We start from the raw sequence: 27,177 nt of genomic DNA, 5'->3' as shown, positions 1-27,177 counted from the left end.
AATGCATATTCCTGGGTCAGAATCAAAGGGGTGTGGCCCAGGAATATGCATTTTGACAGCGCCTGAGTGGTGGTTCTCTGAGCCCTGACACTGGCAAGCTCTGTGGCTCTTTTATGGCCTTTCTGGTCTAACTTCCTGGCCCCACTCTTAGCCACACCCCTGCAGCCCAGCTATTCAGACTGACTCACACTGCCCCACACGACAGACCTGGGCCTTTCCCTCTCAAGGCTGCACCCACCAGTCTCCCATTCCCACGTAGAACCACCCTTCCAGCCAGCATCTCTCTTCTGGAAGCTTCCCTGGTGGTTGGGATCCCCCTCCTTAGTGCCTCTTGGAGTAATAGCCTCCTCCTCCACCTGGAATTGTTTACAACATTCTATTTCACTTTCCATGTGGGTCCCAACCTTTTGTGTTTCCCAACCTTTCCCTCTATTAAACAGGAAACTCCCAGAGGCCTGGAGACTTGGTTTAAACAATAAGCCTCTGAAATCCATGACTTCACGTGACCCTCCAGCCAACCACAAGTGGCAGGGCTGGGAGAGCTTCACAAGGAGGAAATCTAGCCTCAGAGAGGTCGCAGCCTGCTCAAGACCAAGTACAATTCAGGGCTGGGGTTAGAACCCAAGTCCAGCTCCAGTGTCCAGTTCTTTCTGCCTCTGCTTTGCCTCTGATCACTCAAACAGCCCTGTGAGGCAAGCAGAACAGGGATTAGGATCCCATTGCCCAGATAAGGAAAGTGAGGCCCAGAGATTGGCAAAGCACTCAACACCTTCTTTACCCATTTCCACTTCTAGCTGCATTAGGGAATGAGTCCAAGTGTTGACTTTTTCTCTTGCCTCCTCTCTGGTTGATGGGCACTGCCCAGGGCCCCTCAGCAGGATGGGGCAGAGCTGGGCTTTGGACTCCCATGCCAAAACCCTCATCCTGGGCCCGTGGACTAGTCCCAGGGCCACTCTGCACCCAGGTGCCTCCTCTGCGGGTGGAGACTCACCTCACCTGCCTTGCAGCTGGCTGGAGACTCAGAGAGAGAACTGGGAAGGACTTGGATGCGCCTTGGTCACCAGCACTCTGGACTTTGTCCCCTATTAATGCCCAGCTGAGGAAGAAGCAATCTGAATGGCCCTTTCCCCAAGAGTGGAGGAGGGCAGCTCTGAGCCTGGCACAGGCCCAGCCCAACCCAGCCTAAGTTAAGCTGGGAAGGGTGTGGAGGAAGGAGGCCAGGCTGGCGTTCCTGAGAGGGGATTGCCAAGCTCTACTCTGCAGGTGTGGTCTGGGGGAGACTCAAAGGAGGCACATCCCAACTCTGAACTTTGGGATGGAATCCTGAGCCACTCAGCTGGTGCCCAGGATGGCCAGCAAGGGACTTCGGACAGTCCACAATGGAAAATAAAAATAATAACTAATATGTGTCAAACCCTAACTGTGTGTCAGGCCCTGTGCTTCCACCCTCCCCACCCCCAGGTCCTCAGAGCTGTGGAGTGGTGTGGGTTGGTTCCAGCCAGTCCTTTTCCTTCCCTACCTTCTCTGCATCATCCAGTACCAGAAAGCGCCACAGCTGGGTCTCATACCACTTCTGCTCCTCCTCCTCTCTCCAAGGTCCCCCATTCCAGGCCCCTGTAAATCATCCCCAGGATCACTCCACTCTTGGGCAATCCAGCCCCACTTCCTCTGGGAAGCCCCATCGCAGTTGTGAAAGTAAGCTCCGGGCAGGGAGGATCCTGCTTAAAACCCTGGTCTAGAACCCTTGCTTCCCTTCCCTCCTCTATGGCCACAGCATCCGTTTTTACAGCCCTGTTAACCCCCCACTTAGCCCTAGCGGCACTTCTGACTGCCCTTTTTATGCCCCACAATGGGGGCGTAGGGTTCTGAAGCACAGGGCAGTTAGTAGGCAAGCGGCCAGGGGGCGCAGGATGAAGTCGTCGGTCCACAGCCTTGCCCCTCCTCCTCCCGACAGGCGAGCCCGGAAAGCCGCGGCTCCAGCCGGCCCAAAGAGCCCAAGTTTGGGGAGCCTCCCGGCCCCGCCCTTCCGACTCCGTGAGCGCGAGGCGGCGCGCTTGCGCGGAGGCAGCCCGAGCCCACAGCGCATGCGCAGCGCTCCCTCCCGCTGTATATTAGGACGACTGCGCTCACGGCCTGAGGCTTCTCGAGGACAAGGGCATCGGTTTGATTCGAGTCTTCGGCTTGGCTGCCGGTCGCCGCCTCCGCAGTCCCCTTCGCAGGTGAGGGCCCGCGCTCCGCTGCGGCGCCGGCCAGGGAAGCCCCCGCGTGTCCTGCCAGCCCGTGCCCCGCTCCCTGGCCGTTGGGACCCCATCCCCCACCGCTCCGGGCACCGCCGCCTTGGGGGTCAACGTCCATCTCCCAGACCTTTTGCCTAATTGGCCGCCTCAGTTTCCCCCACTCGGCCCCCTCCTGACATTCCCCATTTAACTTGCCGCTTTAGAATTCCCTCCTCATACCCCTCCCGTTACTCTCGAGCCCTCGACCCCCCGATAACTTCTGACCTCCCCTGCCCAGGATCACCACCTTCCGACAACCCTCGATTTTATAGCCCCTACCCCTCCCCAGTTAGTCCCAGCGGCGCTTCGCCTCTTACCCCTGCCCTTCTTTATGCCCCTCTTCTTTCTCGGTTATGCCCAGTTCACCAAGCTGTGGGGACATGACCTCGGGGTCCTTGCCTCAGGGACCCAGGGCCCGACTGGATGCCTGCCTCGGGTTTGGGGATGTGGGGACCAGGAGAAGGTCAGGATCCCTAAGAGTCCTCTCTGCTTGCATGATTGCCAGTGGCTTCTTCCCTAGCCTCATTTCTTCACCTGGGTGTGTGCCAAGGTGTCTTATCTGCGCTGTGTCTCTTCCTCAAGGAACTTTGGACCTCCCAAACCTGTTCCCGACTTGTCCCTCATTGTCCCACCCCCTTGGCTATTAATCGTAAGTATTTACTTAATTTGGTAAAGTTGCTTTGCAGGTGCTTTTGTATAGAGTTGGGGAATGAAGAAGTTGGTGACCTGGGTTGAGTGTAGTTCCAACTCCTTAGTTGAGTCCCACATCAGTGCTGCCCTTAGACCCTTCTGAGTGAGACCTGTTAGTATCCCAGGGTACCCCCGCTATAAATTGCAGGTGACACCTGAACCCAGTGACCTTGCAGTGGTATTTACCTTATTGTTCACAAGCGTTGATGTCACTCGTCTGTCTACAGGATCAGGGTACCTCCCGGACATGGAGACTGTCGTTCGCCGCTGCCCGTTCTTATCCCGCGTGCCTCAGGCCTTTTTGCAGAAGGCAGGCAAATCTCTGTTCTTCTATGCCCAAAACTGTCCTAAGATGATGGAAGTTGGGGCCAAACCAGCCCCTCGGGCCGTGTCCACTTCAAGTCTGTGCTGCCAGCAGGTCACAGAAACCCCTCCGGCCAGTGAGAGTAAGTGTTGTCAGCAGTGAAGTTGGGGCTGGCACTGCTGGCATTCGTTACTAGACTAGAAGCAGTTCTAGTCCCCAGTGATGATGAGGGTCTCGATAACCCAGGGGCTTACTCTGTGCCAGGCTCAGCTCTTTGCATGGATTATCTCATGTAATTGTCATCCTGACCCCACAAGGTGGGCACTTTTAGTTTTCCTATCTTTAAAGGTGAAACAGTGGCCAGCGTTCCACAGAGGTTTCTGGATTGCATGTCAGTCTCAGACTTTTTAGTGTTCATCAGTGCCTCATTCACATAAAGTTGGAGTGTTCCATTCCGTCTTTTTCTTCGTTAACTATTTGGTCCTTTGTTTTATTGCTTGTTTGTTTTTTAATTAATAGACTTTATTTTTAGAGCAGTTTTAGGTTCACAGCAAAATTGAGTGGAAGCCTTTGGGTTTTAAAGCTGTGATTTTTTTTCTTTTTAAAATTTTTTTTTATTGTCATAAAATGCATATAACATAAAACCATTTCAACCATTTTTTAGTGTACAGTTCCGTGGTATTAAGTACATTCATATTGTTGTGCAACCATTACCACCATCCAGTCTCCAGAGCTCTTTTCATCATCCCCAACGGGAACTCTGTGCCCTTTAAACACTAGCGCCCCATCCCCTCCGCCCGCCCCTGGCGAATACCATTCTACTTTCCATCGCTGGGAATTTGACTACTCTAGGAACCTCACTTAAGTGGAATCATATAGAATTTGTTAAAGTAGTGATTTTTTAACATGTATCTTTATTCCATATATGAATTTTTAAATTTTGTTTTTTGTTTCTTAGAGGTTTTTTTTTTTTTTTGAGGAAGATTAGCCCTAAGCTAACTGCTGCCAATCTTCCTCTTTTTGCTGAGGAAGCCTGGCCCTGAGCTAACATCCATGCCCATCTTCGTCTACTTTATACGTGGGACGCCTACCACAGCATGGGTTTGCCAAGTGGTGCCATGTCCGCACCCAGGATCCAAACTGGCGAACCCCGGGCCGCCGAAGTGGAACATGCGAACTTAACTGCTTTGCCACTGGGCCGGTCCCTTAAATTTTGTTTTCAATAAAGAGATCACAGTTGGATTTAGTTTTGGTCTGGCTCTGCCAGGAGAGGATGAGGCTTTTCAGATTCTGTTTAATCCTAGAGAATAATTTACCTTACAGGCTCTGTTGGATGTGTTCTCTGGATGTGGATTTGTAAGAAAGGAATTTTTTTTTCTTTAAATAGAAAGGATTTAATCCTTTGCACAATTTCTTTTCCTCTTTACCATTGTTCAGGAGTTAGGTACTTTTTTTACTGAACGATCAATTCCTCTTTTACCATTCTGTCCCTAGTGGTAGAGGAACAGTTGAGTAAATATCACTTGTCCGCTTGATAGACCACCATGCAACCATCACGAATGATAGTCACAAAGTACTTACTAGCTTTGGAGACTTTTTTTTTTTTTTTGAGGAAGATTAGCCCTGAGCTAACATCTGCCACCAGTCCTCCTCTTTGTGCTGAGGAAGGCTGGCCCTGAGCTAACATCTGTGCCCATCTTCCTCTACTTTATACGTGGGACGCCTACCACAGCATGGCTTGCCAAGCGGTGCCATTTCTGCACCCGGGATCCGAACCAGTGCACCCTGGGCCGCCGAGAAGCGGAACGTGTGAACTTAAACACTGCACCACTGGGCCAACCCCTAGCCTAATTTCTTTTGTTAGGAAGAAAACCAATAGTTTGTATGTTAAGCAACAGTAAGCTTCTTTCTTAAGAATCTGTTTAGAAAATATCAGCAGAGAAAAATCATATTAACACTTCCAGTTACTTTTGAGAGTGTGTCCACTTGTGAAATATGCTAAGTGTAGTTGGAGTAGATTTACTGGAAATAATCTAACTCAAGAACTCTGGCTGTCTGAAACTAGAAGATACTACTTTTTGGATTTATAAGTGAGAAATATTAGGGATTTACGAGGTTGCTGGACTGTGCCAGTTAACTCTTCACAAGAACATTGTTTCCAGTGAGGCAGATGAGAAAACGGTTAAATTAGCAGAACCTAATAAAAATAAACTTGTGTCTGGATTGTGGAGTAGAGTAAGTATGTACAGTTTGTCTTTGTGGCAATAAGAGAAAAACACAGGTGGTTTTCTTGTGCACTGTGCGACCAGATCTGATGCTTCAGCTTTTCTGTTTCCCCCAGAGGACAAAACTGCCAAAGCAGAGACTCAGCAGGCTCCTGATGGATCCCAGCAGACTCCAGATGGCACACAGCTTCCGTCTGAACACCCCTCCCTTACTATGAGCCAGGGCACTGCGAGCAAATGCCCTTTCCTGGCCGCCCAGATGAGCCAGAGGGGCAGCAGTGTCTTCCGCAAAGCTAGCCTAGAGCTTCAGGAGGATGTGCAGGAAATGCACGCCGTGAGGAAAGGTAAACAGATGACAGGAGCTGTTAGGGAGAGTGAAGAGGGCCCTTTAGCTCTTTTGGACCCTCAGATTTATGTATGAGCTGTTATTAGGGTGGTATTGCTTAAACACTTTACTTTTTTAGGGCCAAGGGAGTAGGTCATCAAGATAGACAGTCATTTTGTATTGCAAAATGTGGGACTTTCTTTTTGGTGTGTGTGTGGGCTGTGACCAGCTTTTATTGTAGCTGCTTCATTTCTGAAAATACCTGAAGGCGTAAGCTGTCACCAACTGCCCTTTGTTTCTTTGCCGCCATTGGGTGGGATAAAAGGTAAAAAACAGTGTTACCGCAGTAAGTGATGGCCTTAGGATTCCCAAGCTTTGTGTCTTACTGATGGTCAGTGAGTGGCAACCTTCATTCCAGTAGTGGCTGTATCTGTGCGGGCCCCCAAGAGCCCCCAAAAACCTCACCAGCAGCAATGATCCATATGACTGGAATTGTTTTCTGTGAAGAAAATTGATATTAGGGTCCAGGGGTGGGGTGGGGTAGTGAAAGAGTGCCAACCAGCTAGAAAGCTTTGGTCTTTAAGGTTCATTAAAGCTTACTGGTAGCTCTGAAAACAAAATAGCACCAGCTGTTGGCCATTGCTGGAACTAAGAGGGAAGGAGGGAAGCTTCAGACGCTCAGTTATAACTAGCTTTGGTTGTGTTTGGCTTCTTGTGAACTGGGCAATAAGCCATGTTTGACAATCTGTCTGGAAGGTAGCGTGAACTCACAACAGAATGTTGGTCCCCTTTGCCTCTTGTTACTTTTATTACAGAGGTTGCTCAAACCTCGGCGAACCCCAGTGTGATTAGCATGAAGACTGATGGAGGGGAGCCAAGTGGATTGCTAAAGAACTTCCAGGATATCATGCAAAAGCAGAGACCAGAAAGAGTGTCCCATCTTCTTCAAGATAACTTGCCAAAATGTAAGTCTCATTGTTTACCTGATGCAGGATAGAGTTTAGAACTTAAATATGCATCAGATTGAAGCATAAAATTGCATGGTGAATTGTGGATTAAAAACCACGTCCCTTGCTTGATGCAAGTAGGTGCTCTTGGCCATAGTGAATACAAATCCTGTTGGTAGCCTGCCTTCTTGTTTTTAATACCTGCCATCTACACACTGGGCGCCATGCTAAATACTTGACTCACACGGTCTCATTTGAGACGTACAGTCTCAACATGGGGACATCAGGTAACTTGTCCAGATAAGTACTTCCTTAACTTGCCCAGAATCTCCCTGCTACTAAGTGACTGAGCTGGGGTTGGAACCCAGGTCTTTTGCCAAAGCCCAGATCTGCTTTTTAACCATCAGATGGTACTGATTTTTGTTTTGTTTGTAGCTGTTTCCACTTTTCAGTATGATCGTTTCTTTGAGAAGAAAATTGATGAGAAAAAAAATGACCATACCTATCGAGTTTTTAAAACTGTGAACCGGAGGGCGCACATCTTCCCCATGGCAGATGACTATTCAGACTCTCTCATCACCAAAAAGCAGGTGTCGGTCTGGTGTAGCAATGACTACCTAGGAATGAGTCGCCACCCACGGGTGTGTGGGGCAGTCATGTAAGTAGCCCTTAGCTTTCAGATACCACTAACATTATTTGGCAAGACATTGATGATTAACAGGGATTGGATCTTTTATAGGGGGAATATTCATCAGCTGAAAATGTACCATAGAAAAATACTATTCTTAGCTTTTAGAAATATCTACAGGGGCCAGCCCCATGGCATAGTGGTTAAGTTCAGTGTGCTCCACTTCAGCGGCCCAGGTTCGTGGATTCAGATCCTGGGCATGGACCTATACCACTTGTCAGCCATGCTGTGGCAGTGACCCTCATACAAAATAGAGGAAGAGGGCTGGCCTGGTGGTGCCCTGATTAAGTTTGCAAGTTCTGCTTCGGTGGCCCAGAGTTCACCGGTTTGGATCCCAGGTGCAGACCTACACACCGGTTGTCAAGCCATGCTGTGGCAGACATCCCACATATAAAGTAGAGGAAGATGGACATGGGTGTTAGCTCAGGGCCAGTCTTCCTCAGCAAAAAAGAGGAAGATTGGCAGCAGATGTCAGCTTAGGGCTAATCTTCCTCAGCAAAAAAAAAAAGAATCTATAGATTAAGTTTAAAGAGTTTCTAATGTGCAAGTAGTTGGTGGAGCCCTTTTGAATGTGAGGGTTCAAATTTATGGGCTTGTTGACTGTGTGTCAGTTCACTTCCTACCACTACACAAGTGAGTGTGCCTTTAACACCAAGCAGTCTTGCACAGAGATGTCCTTGCTTATGGCTGCAGATGGAAAAATACGAATCTAGTAGCACCGGAGAAAAACTACATGAAAAAGACATCATTCATGTCCTTTAGTAGGTTTGCCATGGCTAGGGACGCTTGAGAGGAGAGGTGCTTGCCAGACTCCCAGGAGGCTTGCCAAAAAGAGCCCCATCTGAAGTTTAGTGATAGATACATCGTGACATGTGACTGGTTTTGTAGACTGGTTTAGGTTTAGGTAACCACCATCCAAGATGTCCCTCTAGAGACAGTTACCGTGTTATTGGAGAAAGTAATGTTTATCAGAGAAAAGAAGCCTTAGTAAATTAACTCAGCTAATATGTAGTGACTGTTAAATGAACACTTGTTCTTGATAATCTCCGGAGAGATCATCACCCTAGTTTTGAGACCTTCTCCTACCTAGTCTAAAGATGAAGTTGGTGAAACTTCTGGCTCCAGGTTTCATGGTGAGAGAGTTGCTAGATCAACATCAGTTTTAGTCTCCTAGATCCTGGAGAGAGGAATGATTCACAGTCTTCAGAACCATGAGATTTATTTTCTACCTGCCTTTTTTTTTGTTTTTTAAAGGGACACCTTAAAACAACATGGTGCTGGAGCAGGTGGTACTAGAAATATCTCTGGGACTAGTAAGTTCCACGTGGATCTGGAGCAGGAGCTGGCGGACCTCCATGGGAAAGATGCAGCACTCCTGTTTTCCTCATGCTTTGTGGCCAACGACTCGACCCTCTTCACTCTGGCCAAGATGATGCCAGGTAAGGAAGCCTGTGGTAGGTGTCTTAGAGGTTTTGAGTTTCTCAGTAATAACAGGAATATTGGTAACAAAGAAGGCTCACCAAAAACACTCAATTAAGAGCAATGATAGGGGCTGGCCCCGTGGCCAAGTGCTTAAGTTCCCGCGCTCCACTTCAGCGGCCCGGGGTTTCGCCATTCAGATCCTGGGCACGGACATGGCACCACTCGCCAAGCCATGTTGAGGTGGCAACCCACATGCCACAACTAGAAGGACCCACAAGTAAAAATATGCAACTATGTACCGGGGGGGGGGGCTTTGGGGAGAAAAAGGAAAAAAATAAAATCTTTAAAAAAAAAAAGAGCAATGATAGTATCTGGGAGCAGTTGTTCTTGAATTGAGCAGGAAGTGCTGACTGCACATCGTAAGTCCCTGTAGATGCGATACCCATGAAGCATCAGATTTGGAGGGCTTTTCCTTAAGCCAGTTGCTTCAGCGTGCTTTGTATTCTAAGAAAATCCTTTGGAGAAATCTTCAGTCATTTGTAATTGTCTTTTGATTGAGTTTGGAGTGAGGCAGCCAGATTTAAAAGCTGATTAATTGCCTGCCACAAGGTTATTCTACACCTGTGAGTCTTCTCAAAAGAGAAGCATTGGTTAGTTGTTTGCCAGGAAAAAACTGGCACATAGTATCGTTTTTCTACTGGGCAGAAGCAGCATTTTTAGGGCAAAGTCTGAGTTTTCGACTGTCTAGGAAATAATTTGTCTTTGGTGCAGATGGGAATAAATAGCATTTTTGTCGTGTTAGGCTGTGAGATTTACTCCGATTCTGGGAACCATGCCTCCATGATCCAGGGGATTCGGAATAGCCGTGTGCCAAAGTACATCTTCCGCCACAATGATGTCAGCCACCTCAGAGAGCTGCTGCAGAGGTCTGACCCCTCGGTCCCCAAGATTGTTGCATTTGAAACTGTTCACTCAATGGATGGTAAGTCTAAACAGAGGCCAGTCTGAAACCTTAAATGAAGGGCTAGGCATGAACCTTTTAAAAGTGTGTTTATTTTGTTTTTGCAATTTCTTTTCACTCTCTGCCAGGATATTGTAACTGATGGACATTGTGTAAATTTGGGTAAATGTACATTTTCTACTCTGACTTTTAGTAGGCTCTGAGACCCCAAGATAACCTAGAAACTGGGGAAAGTTCATTGTTTTCCCGATATTAAAAATGATACCTTAGGGCTGGCCCAGTGGCATAGCACTTAAGTGCGCACATTCCGCTTCTCAGCAGCCCGGGGTTCGCCGGTTCGGATCCCGGGTGCAGACATGGCACCGCTTGGCAGGCCATGCTGTGGCAGGCATCCCACATATAAAGTAGAGGAAGATGGGCACGGATGTTAGCTCAGGGCCAGTCTTCCTTAGCAAAGAGAGGAGGATTGGAGCAGATGTTAGCTCAGGGCTAATCTTCCTCAAAAAAAAAAAGATACCTTAAAAAGTAAGTTATTTTGTTCTGACTCTTAACAAAACAGAAATTTTTGAAATGGCAAGCTCTTCAGAGCAGTCTGTGGTCTTTCCTCAGGGGCAGTGTGCCCACTGGAAGAGCTGTGCGATGTGGCCCATGAGTTTGGAGCAATCACTTTCGTGGATGAGGTCCATGCAGTGGGACTATATGGAGCTCGAGGCGGAGGGATTGGCGATCGAGATGGAGTTATGCCCAAAATGGACATCATTTCTGGAACACTTGGTATGTATGTGCTGCGTGTTGTGTAATCTACATTAAAATTACATTATCCTGACAAGGCCAAGGACCAATGGGTCTAACTGGGATGAAGGGAGGAGACAGTGTGGTAGCATATGAAGCCTGGGCCACTTTTTTGGGTGTGTTTTTATTTTCTCAGTGAGTGGTGGCCCAGCTTAGCAGAGTCCCTTGAGTCATGGAGGCATGGTCCAGATCAAAATAAATCTCACAGCCTAGCATGGCAGAAGTACCATTTGTTGCAATCTGAGCTCATTCCAAACATAGTTGTGGCTCCAGCTACATGCCATGGCAGTAGTCCTTACTCAGGGGCTCAGATTGTTCCCTTATAGTAAAAAAAAGAATTCTAGTGCTTTTGTCCTAGAGCGGTTGGTAGGACTTGCAGGTCCAGGCGTTCTGATGCACTAAGCTCTGTGCCTACCACACGGGAACCATTCCTGTTCACCCTGGCTACTTCGTATTTCCCCTGTTCCTCCTAGTGGAGAGGCAGTGTCTCATAGAGCCCAGCTCTGAGGCCATGCTGCCTGCTGGTGTAAATCCTGTCCGCATAACCTGTCTGACCTAGGATTGGTAGTTAACCTCTCTGTGCCTCAGTTTCCTCATCAGTATAATGGAGATAACAATTGGACCTGCCCCACTTTTTGTGGAGAAGATAAATGAATTGTGTGCAAACAATTGCTATAGACATTTTCTTTACCCATGAGAACTCTAAAGAGATGAAAATGTAGATTTTACAAATTTTAGGATTTCGAAAGTTAGGCAGTTGGAGACCCATGTAGCAGTTAGTTTAAAATGCCAGTTTACAGCCTGCACATGGTAAAGGAAAGGCAGGAAAGAAAGAGCGTCCTTCAGCACTGTTGAGGGGCGTGAGAACCTCGTGCAGACCAGGAGAGCCTGGGGGTTCACTGGGCGGGACCCCCCAAGGAGAAAGGCATTTGTCCGTGTGTCCTGATTCCAGCGGCCCTTTTCTTTTAAAGAGCGCTCGTGACGTGGGCTCTTTGAAGGTATGGTCATTGTGAGATGGAAAAGGCTGGAGACAGGAATTTTCCACTGTGAGAACTTACACCAGCCCAGCCCTGCATGGGCGTCAAGCGAGAATGTTAATGACAGAACATAATGTTAAGCTCTAGGAGGACTGTTCTGGCGTCGTTAATCCTGAAACCTGAGATACAGATTATACAAAGGGACTTACAGAGAATTGAAACATGAGGCTGGCCCTAAATCAACCCTAACAGGTTCTGAGTTTTCATATTTATCTAGCAAATGCTACTTGTCAGAGTTTTGTGTTTTCTTAAATAGGAAATAATACCGGTCAGACCAAAACAGTTAATGTCTTAGCTGGGTTACATTCCAGCCTCGAGAGTAGTGCTTATGGTGAGAGGACAATGCAAGCACCACAGCTCACATCCTGTCCCAGAGAGCATGCCCAGCACAGAACTCACGAGGTGGCACCTTGCCTGGTGGCAGAGCAGCTAGCCTGGGTGGAAAGAGAGGCAGCAGCTTGATATTCAGGCACACTGGGACCAGTCACTCTGTGCCAGGCCTGGTCTGGAGATCTCTTTTTTTTTTTTTGAGGAAGATTAGCCCTGAGCTAACTGCTGCCACTCTTCCTCTCTTTTTTTGTCCTGAGGAAGACTGGCCCTGAACTAACATCCATGCCTATCCTCCTCTATTTTATATGTGGGATGCCTACCACAGCCTGGCTTGCCAAGCAGTGCCTTGTCTGCACCCGGGATCCGAACTGGTGAACCCCGGGCCGTCGAAGCAGAACGTGTGCACTTAACTGCTGCACCACCAGGCTGGCCCCTGGAGACCTCATTTTGATCTTGGTCAGACACCAGCTTGGCCATGTGACTTTGGGCAAGATCCTTTCATACCTCCTCAGCTTTTTCTCTTCCAGAAATGGGTGGCCATCCCTCTTCTTCATTCAGTCTTAGGGCAAATTAGGACAATAAAGAGAAAAGTAAGTGCTCTGAGGCTCTGCAGCACCTTTCTGGGCACATTTAGGGGCTGTTGCTGTAATAAATGAGGCTGTCTCCTCCCAGGCAAAGCCTTTGGCTGTGTTGGAGGGTACATTGCCAGCACGAGTTCCCTGATCGACACTGTACGGTCCTATGCGGCTGGCTTCATCTTCACCACCTCCCTGCCGCCCATGCTGCTGGCCGGAGCCCTGGAGTCTGTGCGGATCCTGAAGAGCGCCGAGGGCCGGGCGCTTCGCCGCCAGCACCAGCGCAATGTCAAGCTCATGAGGCAGATGCTGATGGACGCCGGCCTCCCAGTCGTCCACTGCCCCAGTCACATCATCCCTGTCCGGGTAATGACCTGTCTGTGATTGGACTTCCAGGGGGCTGTGCCTTCACATGTGATGTGAGATATTCTTGTTCATGCCTTTCTGAAGTTGGGCTGGGGCAGGGTGACTGCCGGGGCAATGGGCTGTAGCCAGTGCCCCTCTGCTGTGTTTCCACCTTTGGCTGACTTCCCAGTGAGAAATGAAGTCTTTGAACCCAGCAGGCTGTAACAGAGGTTCCTTCTCAAGAGCACTGGCCTTAATGGTAAACACAGAGCTTGTATCTGGAAAGCTCTGGAAAGCTGAGCTTGGCTAGCTTTGAAATATGGCTTTGTATTCAGTTAATTTCGAAATAGGTCTTGCCCTTCCCACTACAAACAGTAGCTTTGTTGGTGTCACAGTTGAATTAGTATAATTAATATAGCTTGTATAACCATAGCTGCCTTCATCCCCAGCTATACACACCCCTGGGTGTGGGGACCAGCTGATGTGAGCTGGGGTCACAGAACCACCCGCTTTCCCCATGGAAGCCTGGGAGGGAGATCAATGTGAAATTTACTTCTAATACGGTTTCAGTTCTCTGGTCTGTACTGAACAGTACCGGACCCCTTAAGTTGCAGGTGTGTGGGCAGTGCTTTACCTCTCCCCGGGCTTGCATCTGCTGCTCGAGCCTGACCTCAGCCTCATGGGCGCTCTGCTCCTTAGAGTCCCCACTCAGGTAGTCCATCCTGTTCTGACCTTGCCTTCTGTTACCATCTAACGCAGGTTGCAGATGCTGCTAAAAACACGGAAGTCTGTGATGAACTCATGAGCAGACATAACATCTATGTCCAAGCAATCAATTACCCCACGGTGCCCCGGGGAGAGGAGCTCCTTCGGATTGCCCCCACCCCTCACCACACGCCGCAGATGATGAACTACTTCCTTGGTGAGTACCAGAGAGTTGCTGGTGCCCCATTGGAGAGTTACATAAAGCTGTCTTTGCATTCTTTATAATTGAAGCCCTTCAGAGGCATTCTGATTTGTTTCTTCTTTTTCCAAGTAATTAAGAATGCTCTCAGATGGTACAAAACTGTAAAAGACATTAAGTTGCTTGATTCACTTTGGGAGGATGCAGAGTCGTTTTGGAAGCTCTGAGGAAGCCTGCTAATCCACCCATCATTTCCAGTGCCCCCTCGTCGGGATGACTTGAAGGATGCACAGTAACGGCTGTTGCAGAGGAGAAGAGAAGGCCTCTGAAGCCTTGACTCTGCCCTGGCCCTCCAGAGTTTGGCTTTGCACTTCTCTCTATTCCCCGACGTTGTGTGGTCCTCAACCAGCCCCACACCTGACCCCTTCTGATAGGAGTAATTGTTCAGTATTTTAGACTGTTTACAGTTCTGTGCAACCCAGTCCACCATTCCCCGTGTCCCGCGTGAAGGCAGAGACTGAGGGGCTGCTTTTAGCCACAGGTTGCCTCTGCCTGAAAGGTGCATTGCCTTCCTGAGCCCCTGAGGAGGTTCCCCTCCTTACAGGCTTTAGGGCTGTTCTGCTAGGAATGCTCAGTTTCGGCGTAGTGGAGTGATGCTGGAACAGCATCTTCCCTGAAGACATGTAAAAGAAAGCCAGAGTTGGGTTTGATTTCTCCTTATTTATTTTTATAACAGCCTTATTGAAAGATAATTCACATACTACAAATTCCACCCTCTTAAAGTATACAATTCATTGGTTTTTAAGGACATCTTAATGTTGTGCAGTCGTCAGCACTATCTGATTCTAGGACATTTTCATCACCCCAAAGAGAAACCCCATACCTGTTAGCAGCCACTCCTCATCACCGCTTCCCCGGTCCCTGTCCACCACTGATCCACTTTCTGTCTCTGTGGGCTTGGCTGTACTTGGATTTCATGTGGAAGCATACCATATCTGGTCCTTTGTGCCTGGCTTCTTTGACAGCACGGTGTTCTTAAGGTTCATCCCTGCTGTCACATGAATCAGAGCTTTATTTCTTTTTATTACCAAATAATCTTCCTTGGTATGGATATACCACACTTTGTTTATCCATCAATTGATGGACATATAGGTTGTTTCCACTTTTTGATTATTATGAAAATAATGCTGCTATGAACATTTGTGTTCAAGTTTTACATGGGCATATATTTTCAACTTTTTATTTTTTGAGGAAGATTACACCTGAACTAACATCCTCCACCAATCCTCTTTTTGCTGAGGAAGACTGGCCCTGAGCTAACAGCCGTGCCCATCTTCCTCTACTTTATATGTGGGACGCCTGCCACAGCATGGCTTGACAAGCAGTGTGTCAGTCCACGCCCAGGATCCAAACTGGTAAACCCTGGGCCACCAAAGCGGAACACAGGAACCCAACTGCTACACCACTGGGCCAGCCGCCGTGCATGGGCATATATTTTCATTTCTCTTGGGTAGATACTCCCTTTAATTTTGTAAAACTGTTTCTTCTCGCAGAGAATCTGCTGGCCACATGGAAGCGAGTCGGGCTGGAACTCAAGCCACATTCTTCAGCTGAGTGCAACTTCTGCAGGAGGCCACTGCATTTTGAAGTGATGAGTGAACGAGAGAAATCGTACTTCTCTGGCATGAGCAAGTTGGTCTCTGCTCAGGCCTGAGTGTGTCGTGGCCTCAGTCCACCTAACCCCAGGCCACATCATAGCCAGATAGTGTCCAGAGTTGTCTTTATATGTGAATTAAATTATATTAAATTTCAATCCACAGTTAAATGTTAGTCCTGAAAATAAATTCTTTGTTTAAGTGATGGGTCTTCCTGTTATTGGCTACTGAATCAAAAAATCCTTTTTCTTCCTCCCTTTAAATTTGGTCTATGTTGTTGAGATGTATAAAATGTATAAAATAGACCGGTCCTCTGGTAATGGCTTCAGACCCTGCTGGAATGGCAGAACCTCCCCTCTGCTGAACCCAACTACCTCTTTAATGCCTGCTGCATCCAGTGGCTGACCCAGCCGCACCTCAGCAACTGAACAGTTCTGAAAGAAGTCATACCACAGTGGCACTCATAAAGTGACCAAGGTGTCACTTTAAATTTCTCACCTCAGATCTTAAACAGGCAGTCAGCCTGCCCAGCAATCCCGCCACAGCTGTGCCCCACCCCCACCCCCCACTTTCCCTTTTCAGTTACTGCCTTGACCTCATACTTCCCTGTGAAAGTCGAGCAGGCAGGAGGGAACTGCCTTGTCTGTCCCCACCAAGTCCTCCAGCCATCTGCACCTGGATTGTGTCCCCTCCAGGGAAAGTGGAGCTGTTGGTGCTCCTCACCCTGACTCCTTTCACTTGTATTTTGGGTCCCATTGCTTCTTGCACATTCCTGCAACCATCTCTTGTCTTCTGTGTCCTGAATTTCTGCCTGTTGGCCTGCAGAAGCCTCCGTCACCCATCCTGAAAAGCAAGTTCTCCCTCAGTGCAGACTCCCTTCTAGCTTCTGCCACATCCCTCTCTTCTGCCTCTTTCTGCTTAGCCCTACGCACTCAGTCCTTCATCCTGTTCCCCATGGAGGCTGTTCTTTTCTTGCTGTATCTTGCTGCTTTCTTGCCAAATCCAGTGGCCGGTTCTGTTTTCCTTTCATTGGATCTCCCAGTGGAGGTGGTTGAGGTGGTGGTTTTTGGCCTTTTTACAGCTTTCTCCTCTAAGCTTCCGTGCCACTAACCTCTCCTGATTGTTTTCCTCCTACTTCATGAGCTGGTCCTTCTTGGCCTTTTTGGCTGGATCCTTCTTTGAATATTGATCACCCACCAGGTTCCTCTCTAACTGCACTAACCCTTTCCTCTCCCCATCACGTGACTTCTCCCAGCCCTGGGTTTTCCATTCCACCGTACATCACTGACCGCCTTGAACCACACAGGTCCAGAGGGCACCTAGGTTCTGCCCCCTCCTCCCCTACCTGCTGTTCCCTCATCTTAACCATCACTACGCAGTTACTCCAGCCTCTCACGTGGAAGTCAGCTGTCTTGAAACTCCTTGAGCCTATTAAGTCTTGTAAGTTCTACTTCTAATAAAATACGTCTCAGGCCAGGCTACTTGCCGTCACCTCCACTGCTACCATCCCGATCATGCCACCATCATCCTGGCATCTGCTCCAGCCTCGACCCACACAGCAGCCTGAGAGAGCTTTTAAAAATATAAATCAGATCGTGTCCCTCCCCTGCAGAAAACTTTCTTGGGTCTTCCATTGGCGCTCAGATTAAATTCTAGAATTCTCACGCGGGCTGACGACATTCCCTGGGATTGGGATCCCATCCCACCCTCATTTGTTGACTCTGTTTCATTTGTTGCTGCACACTTCTGGGCCTCAAATACCCAGGTTCTCTCCAGCTTCCAGGCCTTGGAGTTTGTTAGCCATTGTTTCTCTGCCTGGGTTTTTCTACCCTGGATCCTGGCAAGCTACCTTTCTTCACACAGGACAAGAATCCCTGAGGAGACCTTCCCTAAGCCCCTAGGCCAAGGCATCCCCTTTTGTGTTCTTGCCATCACTTGACCTCCTACCTTGCTGCCCTTCAAAGCCGGTCACCACCCACAATGCCTTTTCCCCTGTCGATCACTCACCCTGTCTTTCTCCTCAGTTCTATATCCCCAGTGCTCAGCACAGTACCTCACACACAGGCACTGAGCAGATAAACGTCTGTTGAATGAATGAAAGGAGACTATCTGAGCTCAGGCTGCTATAACGAAACACCGCAGACTGGTTTCTCACAGTCCTGGATGCTGGGAAGTCCAAGAGCAAGGCGCTGGCTGATTCAGTTCCTGGTGAGGGCCCTCTTCCTGGCCTGTAGACAGCTGACTTCTTGCTACAAATTCACATGATCTTTCCTCAGTACCTGCACGGAGAGGGACATTTCTTTCTTCCTCTTCTTATAAGCCACTAATCCCATCATATGGGCCCCACCTCATGACCTAACCTAAATCTAATTACCTTCCAAAGGTCCACCTCCAAATGCCATCACACTGGGGTTGGGGCTTCAACATACGAATTCTGGGGGGACAGAAACATTCAGCCCATAACAGGGACCAATGATAACATCCAACTCTAGTTTACCAGAAAGAATAGGTAAGCTGAAGAACAACCATGCAGCAGGAGGACAAAGAGAACCTCTTGGCCTTGCTCCCCTCTCTTAGCTCTAGAAGGGGCAGCTGTGCCCTGCTCCCTTCCCTCTGGTCAGATTTGTGCCGACACCCCTTCCAGAGAGCCTGGGAGTGGGCACATGCACCCTTATCGGGACCAACGCTGGAGAGGTCAGCTGAGTCCTGGTCCCATCAGATAAAACCACACATCTAGCCAGGCTACTGGGCACGGTGGAAGTCACGCTCCCTTGAAACCACGCCACGGTTTCTTTCTGCTCAGGAAACAAGCCTCCCTCAGCTTTCCCAGCTCTGTTCTCTCACATGAGTTTTCAGGACTTTTCCATTGTCCCTCATGTTCCCACGCCTGGAACACCCTCCACCTCTTTTCCTCCTGATGTTTTTTCCCTCCAGCTTGGGTAATGTTTCTCTGGGAGTGCTCAGGAGGACCCACCTTCCTTCTCAGTTGACTCAGAGCCAGCAAGGTCAGCAAGATCATTGGCTCCACTTTCCCACTCACTGCTGCTTGGGGTTATGAGAACAAAGGATGATGGACTGAGACGCAGGAAGTGGATGGGATTTGTGAACTGCTTGCTTAAAAATGAGAAGCTTGGCTTTTAATAGGAACTCGTGTGAAAATGTATGATGTCATGGAAGTTTTCCAACAATAGAAGCCTAAGGCATTAAATAAAGTGTCCTAAAGGGAAAAGGGTGAGATGCAGTTTAAAATCTTAGCAGATAGAATTTCCTTACACTGAAGTTTTCCTCTTATCATGTTTTCCTAAGTCTTGTGCTCAGACCTCTGCTTGTCTAGTACTCACTGCTCCCCATTAGCAAAAAGCACAGGAGGCAACACCAGGGTCTGCAGACTTTCCCCGGTGCCCCAGTCCTGTTTCCAGCTTCAAGCGACTCTGATTGAACCATGTCTGCCTCTGAACCCTCTTCAGTGCTCTTGACAGGGTGCCTGGCTCGGGAGGATCAACCTCAGGGTGGAGAGAGAAAATATCGAAGCCACATCAGCTGGTTGTTCTCAGCACAAGCCCCTTACCCAATCATTATGACTGAGGATCTGCTGGGTTTCTTAGGCCTTTACACACTTTACCATGAATTCTTATAACAGCCTGCAGAGTAATCTGGCCATCCCCATTTACAGATGAGCAAACTGAGGCTCCAAAGGGGTGGTCACCTGCCCAAGATAACCCCAACAGCAGAGCTGGTCGTTACCCCGGGTAGTCCCATCTCTATCTGAGTCCCATCTCTTCCCCAGCCTTGCAGAGCAGTGTTGTAGACCGTGTTAATGGTCAAGGATGTGTGGCAGTGTGGAGAAGAGAACCTGGAGCCAACCACGAGCACCCTTCCTGACCACGGTGCAGTGGGAGCCACCTCCCACCAGCCCCCCTGAGCCCAGCTCCTACCGCCTCATGCGGGACCCAGGGTAGTGGAGCTCTGCTCCTTCTGATCCCGCAGACGGGCAGCAGAGCTTTTCCCTGCAGTTCGAACCAAGTGCCACAGACCTCCAGACTCACTGAAGCCAAGCCCAACAGTCCTCCTCCCACAGTCCCGGTGCTTCATCTGCGAAATGCTCTTCTTCTGAATCTGCAGCCCCCAAAACATCAGGACTGTGAGCATGAGCAAGTGGGTGGCTACGTGGCATGGAGCGTGGGGTGTCTGGGAACTGCCCCAGGGTGGCCTTAGCTGTCCTGAGAGACAGGCAAACTGTGCTTCCCACATCCAAAATTCGGCTCTCTGCTTCCCAGTCCTGCTCCTGGATGTGGCCGGAACAGTCTCAGAGCCACTCAACAAGGGGCCTTCCCCAAGGCTCCACCCTGTGTGAAGACAGTTCTTGTTCTCTTTTCTCCCCAGGCACAGGCAAGTGCGTAGCACCATCCTTCAGCCTGCTCCTCCAGAAGCTGGATTGGCCCTCAGGACAGGACAGAGTCCATGTGGGGCTTCTGATCAGTGGGTCAGAGACCACTTTCTGTCTTTATTTCAGGCAAGGAGATCACAGGGGACACCAGCCCACCACAGGAGCCCCCGTGCCCCAGTCAGAAAGAGGAAGGTGGCCTATAATTTTCTCCCAGCTGTGATTTGGAGGAAGGTCAAAAGCAGACCCTGCTCGCAGCCTTCCCCCACCCCGGCCTGCCCACAATCAAGCTGCAAGACTAGCCAAGTCTGTGGCCAGCTCCAACTTTCCACCCCACAGGCCCTGAGTGGGTGAGCTGGCCCCAAACCAGGTGGGGCCAGGCAAGATGGTTCCACTCTCCTGCCACCCCAGGCCCCAGCTCCAACTGTCAGACTGCACGTCTCTTCTGCTCCTCAAAGGGCAGGTTTGGTTCCAGAGATGGTGAGGCAGCCAGCCCAGGACAAAGTACCTCAAGGGCTCCAGGACTGACATGACCCAGGATTCCCCACACACTCACTGAGCGCAGACTCTGAACAAGCTGTCTCCAGACACTGGTCATCGGGGCTCCCAGCAGTGTCCCGAAATCTATACTGGGTATCAAAACTAGAAACACACACACATACTCCATCCTGGTCAGATGTGGCATGTGTCCCACGTAAGTGCAATCAGCTGTGAGAGGCAGGAGCAGGGAAGGGGGCCCCATCTTTGTAGCCAGGTGACGGCTCACCTACGTGTCCCTTTGAAGTCAGAACAGAGAGACTTAGCATGCACTGTAGGTGGAAACAGAAAGGGATGGATTGTGAGCTCATTCCAGAATCTTCTGTGGCTCCCAGCTCCTTGCTGTGGGTATATACCCACAGGCCATCCTGTCCCCAACCCGGGCCAGCCTCCTGGGCACAGCACAGATGTGGCCACCAGGGGGCGCAATTGCCCCCTCCGAACCCAGCGCAAAGCCTTCCCCATCCACTTGGGAATGAACATTACCCAGGGCGGCTGCCTCTCAGGACTTTGCGGGGGGCCAGAAACGAAGCAGGCCTGCAGGTCCTCCGCCCTCGAGGCATTTTCGGTCCAGCAGGTGAGGAAGGCAGATCCTGAGACCAATATACAGCAGGGGTGCTGAGACAGCCTAAGCAGGACTGCCTGGCACTGCCTGGGACAGGATAGACAGGCCAGGGCATTTGGGGAAGGTTTGAAACAGGTAGGAGGCCCAGCCTGCTCTCTGGGAAGACCAAGACCGCATTCAGTGACCTTCTTCAGATTGCCCTGAAAAGATGCCCATGAACACAGCTGCCCTTAGCAGCTTCCCTCCCCTGTACACCTGCATCCTGTGAGCCTTCCCTTTCTGTCCACAGTAATTTCCCCTAAATCACCTCTAGCCCCTGTTCACTTTAGGGAGGCCTGGAGAATTCTCTCTTTTTCGTCCCCACCCATACATCTAGTGAGCTCAGGGTTGGCTGTTTGGCCTGCCAGTGGCATTTATTGAGTGCCTGCTGTATGCCAGGGGTGAGGGTGGCAGAGGCAGAGCAGCGGCGTCACAGAGTGAGGCAGACTGGGCATCATAGGCAGAGAGGCAAGGTCAGGGCTGGGGGTTGTACATGCCAGGTTGTCACTCTGTGCTACTCAGCCATCGTCGGGCCCCGGCAGAAGTTCTGGTTATAGAAGTGGCGGTTGTCCCTGGTCAGGGCCATGCCTAGCTGGGCCCAGAAGCTGCACTGGCCACTAGGCTGGTGGGGCCAGAAGAGGACACTCTGGCGGCAGAGGCGCTGGCGCAGCCGCACGTAACGGGAGCGGCGGGCGTCAGGACGCAGGATTACCAGCACCACAACGTCCTTGCGGTCCTCCAGCAGACGCTGCTGGGCCAGCAGGAAGCTGGCACGCAAGAGGCCACTGACCTGGTCCGTGTGGGCCAGCACAAACAGCATCTTGCGGCTGCTGTAGACTGAGGCCCACAGGTTTTCGAACAGCGTCTTGCCAGGTAGCCAGTCACGCTCCTCCAGACACAGGCGGAGCGCCCGGCGCCCACGGCGCTCCTCTAGCCGCACCCGCAGTTCATTGTACACCCAGTCGGCCACTGCGCTCTGTGCCTTGTCGAAGACCACAAAGGCATCATAGCTCAGGGCATCCGCGCCCCGCTGCCACCCCCGCCGGGGCAGCCAGGCCAGGCCCAGGTGGAAGCAGTACCAGAGGTCCCAGCCGCAGAGGTGGTGCAACATAGGCATGGCCAGGCCCAGGGCCACAACCAGCAATGAGAGACCAAAACAGTCCCAGGAGAGGGACTCGTCCAGGCAGAGGCGCAGGTCTTGTGCGAAGATGCTGCGGCCCTGGAGCTGGCCCGGACTGCCACACTTGACGCGGCTGGGCAGACCAGGCACGGCAGCCTGCACCTGCAGCAGGAAGTCCACAAAGGCTGCCCCACAGGCGCAGTGCAGAGGGTTGGCGCTCACATCTAGGACTTCAAGGGAGCCTGCTAGGAAACCAAACCAGGAGGGCTCCACTGTCCTGAGGGCGTTGGCACTGAGGTTGAGCTCTCGCAGCCTCGTGGCCAGAGCAAAGAAGCCAGGGACCACGAAGATGATGCTGTTCCTGCTGACGTCCAGCCTCTGGAGCTGGGTGCCAGAAGGCAGGCTGCCATTGCTCAGAGCCTTCAGCTGGTTTCCTGCCAGGTCCAGGGTTTCCAGGTTGGGCAGGAGGGTCAGGCTGCTCCAATTGAAGAAGGCCAGGTAATTGTTACGGAGACGCAGCAGCTGCAAGCTCTTGGGGAGGTTGCCCAGGGTGCATGGCAGGAGGGTATGCAGACGATTCTGGGACAGGTCTAGCCGGATCAGGCTTCTCAGGCCTTGGAAGAAGCGGAGATAGAGGTCTCCCTCAGCCCACATCTGGCTCAGGGAATTGCCGCTGAAGTCCAGGGCCCACAGCGAGGTGCTGCAGAGCTGCTGGGACACACGGCTGTGGATGCCGTTGTGTGCCAGGCTGAGGTAGCGCAGGGTGGGCAGCTGGGCCACAAAGCTGAGGTTGTGGCCCACACCCCGCATGCTGAAGGGCTGGCTGTTGTAGCTGAGGTCCAGGGCCTCCAGTCGCGGCAGCTCCGTAAACGAGCGCCCATGGTACAGGTCCAGTTTGTTATGGGACAAGTCCAGCACCTGCAGGCTGGTCAGTGGCACGAACTGTGAGCCATTGACCGCCTGCGAGATGCTGTTGTGGCTCAGGCGCAGGCACTGGAGGCGCGAGAGCTGGGCAAACATCTCTGGCTGGACTGTTACCAGGTTGTTCCGTGACAGGTCCAAGGTGAAGCTGAGGTTCTTGCAGCTTGGCATGAAGTCCTCAGAGCTGGGGGTGTCCAGTGGGCCTGGAGTGAGGTCCCTGGATGTCAGCCAGACCTTCTTCCCACCATCCACCTCCCCTGTGGTGGCCACCGGCTCCACAGCTCCACTGATGCGGTTGTCTGACAGGTCTACGTAGCGCAGACCGGGGAAGTCCTTGAAGATGCCGAGCTGGGCCTGGTTGATGAAGTTCATCTGCAGATACAGACGCTGGAGCATGGGCAGGCGGGCCAGTGGCTGAAGCGTCTTCTGGCTGAGTGAGCGGAAGAAGATGCCATGCATGTCCAGTTCCTGCAGGGAGAGCAGGCTCCCGAAGGAGGGTGCCAGCGTCAGGTGGGCGAAGGACACCTTCTTATGGTAATTGAAGGACAAGTTGAGTCTTCGCAGCTGGGCCAGGCCCTGGAATGCCTTGGTTTTGGTGATGCAGTCGTAGAGGAAGTTCTCACTCAGGTCGAGCACTGTGAGGTTGCCCAGGCCACGGAACCATCTGGGGTTCAGCTGGTAGAGAGAACTATCCTTCAACACGAGGCCTTCGAGGCGGCTTAGGTGGCTGAAGGTGTCGGAGTGCAGCTGGGGGAATTTATGTGGGCACTCCACGCAGGGGTTGCGTGCATGGTCACAGCGGCGGCAGTTTCCACCCACATCAAGCACACGCAGGGCAGTCAGATTGGCCAGGTCCTCAGGTGCCAGGGTGACAATGTGGTTGTAGGACAACAGCAGGTACTCCAGGCTAGGGGGCAGGCTGCGGGGCACCGTTGTGAGGTTGTTGTACTTGAGTGACAGGTGGGTGAGGTTGCCCAGGCCAAGGAGGGCGCCTGGGGCCACCTCCAGGGCCCGCCCGCAGGGGTTCTTGTAGTAGCAGTTGCCATCCATGTATAGGAAGCGCAGGGCATGCAGGCCCGTGAGGCTGGTTGGGTCTAGCTGCAGGATGTTGGTGCGGCTCAGGATCAGGGACACGAGGGAGCTGGGCAGGGCAGGCACAGTCGTGATGCCGTTGTAGCTCAGGTTCAGCTCCTCCAGGGTGGGTACAGCCAGGAAAGTGTTGGGCTCGATGGTCATGTGGCAGGGGAAATGCATGGGGCTGAGGCCGGCTGGCGGGCAGTTCCATTTGAGGTTGAGTTTCTGCAGGTTGGACAGTTGGGCAAAGTCGGAGTCATGGAGGTGGTGGATGCGGTTGGAGAGCAAGGAAAGGCTGGTGACATTGTCCCGGGGCGCTGCTGCCGAGAAGTGGGGCACGGACTTCAGGAACAGCCAGTTGCAGTTCACCAGGCCGTGGGGCTGGAGCTCACAGGGCAGGAAGGGAGGCAGGGTGCCTTGGGCCAGAGCCACGGCCAGCATGGCCGCCTGCACCAGGAGAGACAGGGGCTGCAGGGCACCATGGCAAGGGCCCTGTTGGGTGGAGATTGGGTGAGAGTGTAGCCCAGCCCCACCTCCCCCCAGCCCGCTTCATGGGGCCTTCCAACAGGGCTCCCAACCCCCAACCAGCCCTCCGAAGGGAGGTTCCTGTCTCTCTGCCCAGCACCCAGCCTAGCTCCTAAGGCTTGTGGGGAACCTGAGCTCGGGTCCAGCCTTTGACTCAGAACTGGGACTCAGAACTGGTTCTGAGACCTGGAATCCAGCCTCATGATCTAGGGCTGTCACTCATAACCAAACCCCAGCTGCAAAGGACAGGGGGCAAGCAGTCAGCAGGCCCAGTGGGCTCTCCCCCACTTTCCCTTCCTTTCGTCAGAGGCCATTTCTCTTTCCTTCTGAGCAAGGGGGCGTATGGCTCCCGTTCCTCCAGCCGCCCTGAAAAGCCCCCTTTGCCCTCCACCAGCTTTCCTCTCCCTTTGGCCAAGACCCAGGTGGAGAGAGAGTCTCCTGCTGGGGTCCAGGTTGGCTACCTCCCAGGACCGCTGCTAGGGTGGGCACTGCCCAGCTCTTTCCCCCTCACCCAGCCTGAGCACTCGCCCTGCCATGAATCAGAATAGATCAGAGAAGGGGTGGGTAGCAAAAGGTCAGACAGATCCCAGCCCTGGGCATCCACCTTGCTTGTAGCCCCAGCGCCACACTGAGCGCAGCCCTAGCCCTCAGCCTCCTCATGCACACAATGGGTTTGGGTCTCACTGTTCAGAGAAGGGCTTCTGCTCTGATGTCTTCAGGGTTCAGTATCCTCAGGGCCATGTGGGTGACTGCCCTTTTCACTATTGTCGGCAGCTGCCAAGCCCACCTCTCTCCTCACCACTTCCCAGGCTGTCCCCTTCCCGGGGGGGCTGAGGGCTGCCGTCCTACCATGACAGGGAGTGGGAGATGATCCAGAGGGTCCAGCTGGCACACTGGGCAGCAGCTGCAGAGGAGGATGCTTTGTGCTCGCAGTCCCTTCACGCGGCAACAGCTCAGAGAACAGAGGAAGTGAGAACTTCACAATAACCTAGGAGCCCCCTCCTTTGCCGCCACCCTGCTCATAGCCGGGATGTTGAGGGGTACAATGAGTCAGAGGCCATTTGCATAGTCAGATGGCAGACAGCCCCTTCACTCCTTCCTCTTTCCACTCCCCCCAACCCCCCCCCCCCCCCATGGCCTGGCCGAACAGTCCACCACATCCCTGCTGGGCCTCACACCTGGGCTCTGGGAAGTCCAAGGAGGGGTGAAGTCCCAGAGCCCAGTCTGAGGTCAGTGAGAGATTAGAACTAGGGGCAGTGCCAGACCTGGGTGGGCATGCTGACAGCCACACCCACACCCTCCCAGCCTAGGAGGAATCTTCCACGCCCCCTCAGTCCCTGCCCCCAGGCAGCACTTCCAGGCCAGTGGCTCCTGCACCTGACCTTCCTGCCCCTGCGGCCCCATCCCCAGGGCTCTGTGTTGCCTGAGGTAGCCGGGGTGAGGCAGCATTGGCCTTACCCAGGCTGCAGATGCCTCCAGCACGGCATGTCACTTCCTCCAGGAGCAGGGCTTCAGCTTCTGCATTCCCCATGTGCCTGGTGCTCTGTCAGAACACAAATCCTGTGGCTGGGCCGGCCGGGCCTCCGAGGCTCTTCCCGCGCTCCTTCTGACCCAGGCAATTTTGACTCAGATTACTCAGGCCTGAAACCCCAGGGTGACCTGGGACCCTCAGCAAGCCCGTTGGCTCCACCTTGGGAGTCTGCCCACAATCTGCCCATTGCACACCACCTTCACGCCCACCAGCCTGGGCTCAAGCCTGGACCAAAGCAGTTGCTGCCTCCTCACGAGTTGCCTTGCCTCTGCTCTCACGCCCCACAGCATATTCACATTTGGCCCCTAAGACACATGAAGACCCTCCTCTGCTCAGAACCCTTTATGGCCCTTTGGGGAGTCAAAGCCACAGTCCATATAATGGCCAACAAGGTCCTATGGGGTCTGCCCTTCCACTGGCTCCCTGATGGGTCCCTAGTCACACCGCCCTCCTTGCTGTGGCTTAAACGCATCCATGTACTCTCTTGCCCCAGGGCCTTTGAATATACTCTTCCTTCTGCCTGGAAGTTCTTTTCCCAGATACTCACATATACCCTCCATCGCTTCCTTTGTGTCTCTGCTCATATGTCACCCTCTCAATAAGGCCTTCCCTGACTTTCTTATAAACCTCCCACCCAGGATCTGGTACTCCTGAGCCCCGTTACCTGCTGTTTTCCTTTGTCATAACTATGTTTACCTGCTGACACACCATACCATTGATTTTTCATGGTTTATTGCATATTGTCTTATTCCCCTGCTGGAATGTCAGCTTCCTGAGGGCAGGGATTTTGTCTGTATCCCCATAGCCTAGCACAGCACCCAGCACATAGAATCAATGAGTCTCTAGCACTCAGCTTTGGGCAGGCACAAAGAGAGTGTCTCTAAGCAATGGTTGACTGACTGACTGACTGAATGAATGAACAAATATGGCTTCTGCTGGGAGGAGGCAGGGCTGGACATCTGCCACCCCTGCTTCTCCACGCCCAACTCTGGGTGACTGTCATGG

The 27,177-nt window shown here is 51.7% G+C and overlaps 2 protein-coding genes across 4 annotated transcripts; one reads left to right on the top strand and one right to left on the bottom strand.

Annotated features, from left to right (window-relative positions):
• The first annotated feature begins 1,646 nt into the window (after positions 1-1,646).
• ALAS1 (5'-aminolevulinate synthase 1) lies at positions 1,647-15,681 on the top strand. Of its 3 annotated transcripts, none has more exons than XM_014826590.3 (12): positions 1,647-2,219; positions 2,859-2,925; positions 3,194-3,412; positions 5,612-5,839; positions 6,636-6,785; positions 7,203-7,425; positions 8,710-8,894; positions 9,680-9,859; positions 10,448-10,612; positions 12,670-12,938; positions 13,677-13,839; positions 15,375-15,681. In XM_014826590.3, exons 1-12 carry the CDS (start codon positions 1,911-1,913, stop codon positions 15,533-15,535), a joined length of 2,319 nt encoding a protein of 772 aa, XP_014682076.3. In that variant the 5' UTR covers positions 1,647-1,910; the 3' UTR covers positions 15,536-15,681. The 3 variants fall into 3 exon arrangements, with proteins under 3 accessions (XP_014682076.3, XP_044610418.1, XP_070349095.1); XM_070492994.1 differs by having other exon boundaries at positions 2,077-2,219; positions 2,638-2,925; XM_044754483.1 differs by lacking the exon at positions 3,194-3,412 and having other exon boundaries at positions 1,896-2,219.
• A 2,918-nt stretch (positions 15,682-18,599) lies between these two features.
• TLR9 (toll like receptor 9) lies at positions 18,600-25,617 on the bottom strand. Its single transcript, XM_014826617.3, has 2 exons — positions 25,491-25,617; positions 18,600-24,608 (listed from the first exon to the last, which is right to left on the bottom strand). The coding sequence occupies exons 1-2, from the start codon at positions 25,491-25,493 to the stop codon at positions 21,516-21,518; spliced, it is 3,096 nt and encodes a 1,031-aa protein (XP_014682103.1). The 5' UTR covers positions 25,494-25,617; the 3' UTR covers positions 18,600-21,515.
• Between the last annotated feature and the right edge of the window lie 1,560 nt (positions 25,618-27,177).

This window comes from Equus asinus, chromosome 21 (assembly GCF_041296235.1).
Source record: "Equus asinus isolate D_3611 breed Donkey chromosome 21, EquAss-T2T_v2, whole genome shotgun sequence".
Lineage (NCBI taxonomy): Eukaryota > Metazoa > Chordata > Mammalia > Perissodactyla > Equidae > Equus > Equus asinus.
The sequence above is the reverse complement of the archived record's forward strand: the minus strand, read 5'-3'. Positions and strand labels throughout refer to the sequence as shown.

What these genes read in the sequence shown, in the direction of transcription:
- ALAS1 (XM_014826590.3), top strand. Translation starts at nt 1,911, where the DNA reads ATGAAGTCGTCGGTCCACAGCCTTGCCCCTCCTCCTCCCGACAGGCGA. An exon ending in TCTGGCCAAGATGATGCCAG is followed by an intron (nt 8,895 to 9,679) that starts GTAAGGAAGCCT and finishes TTGTCGTGTTAG; the next exon opens with GCTGTGAGATTTACTCCGAT. An exon ending in GTCACATCATCCCTGTCCGG is followed by an intron (nt 12,939 to 13,676) that starts GTAATGACCTGT and finishes CATCTAACGCAG; the next exon opens with GTTGCAGATGCTGCTAAAAA.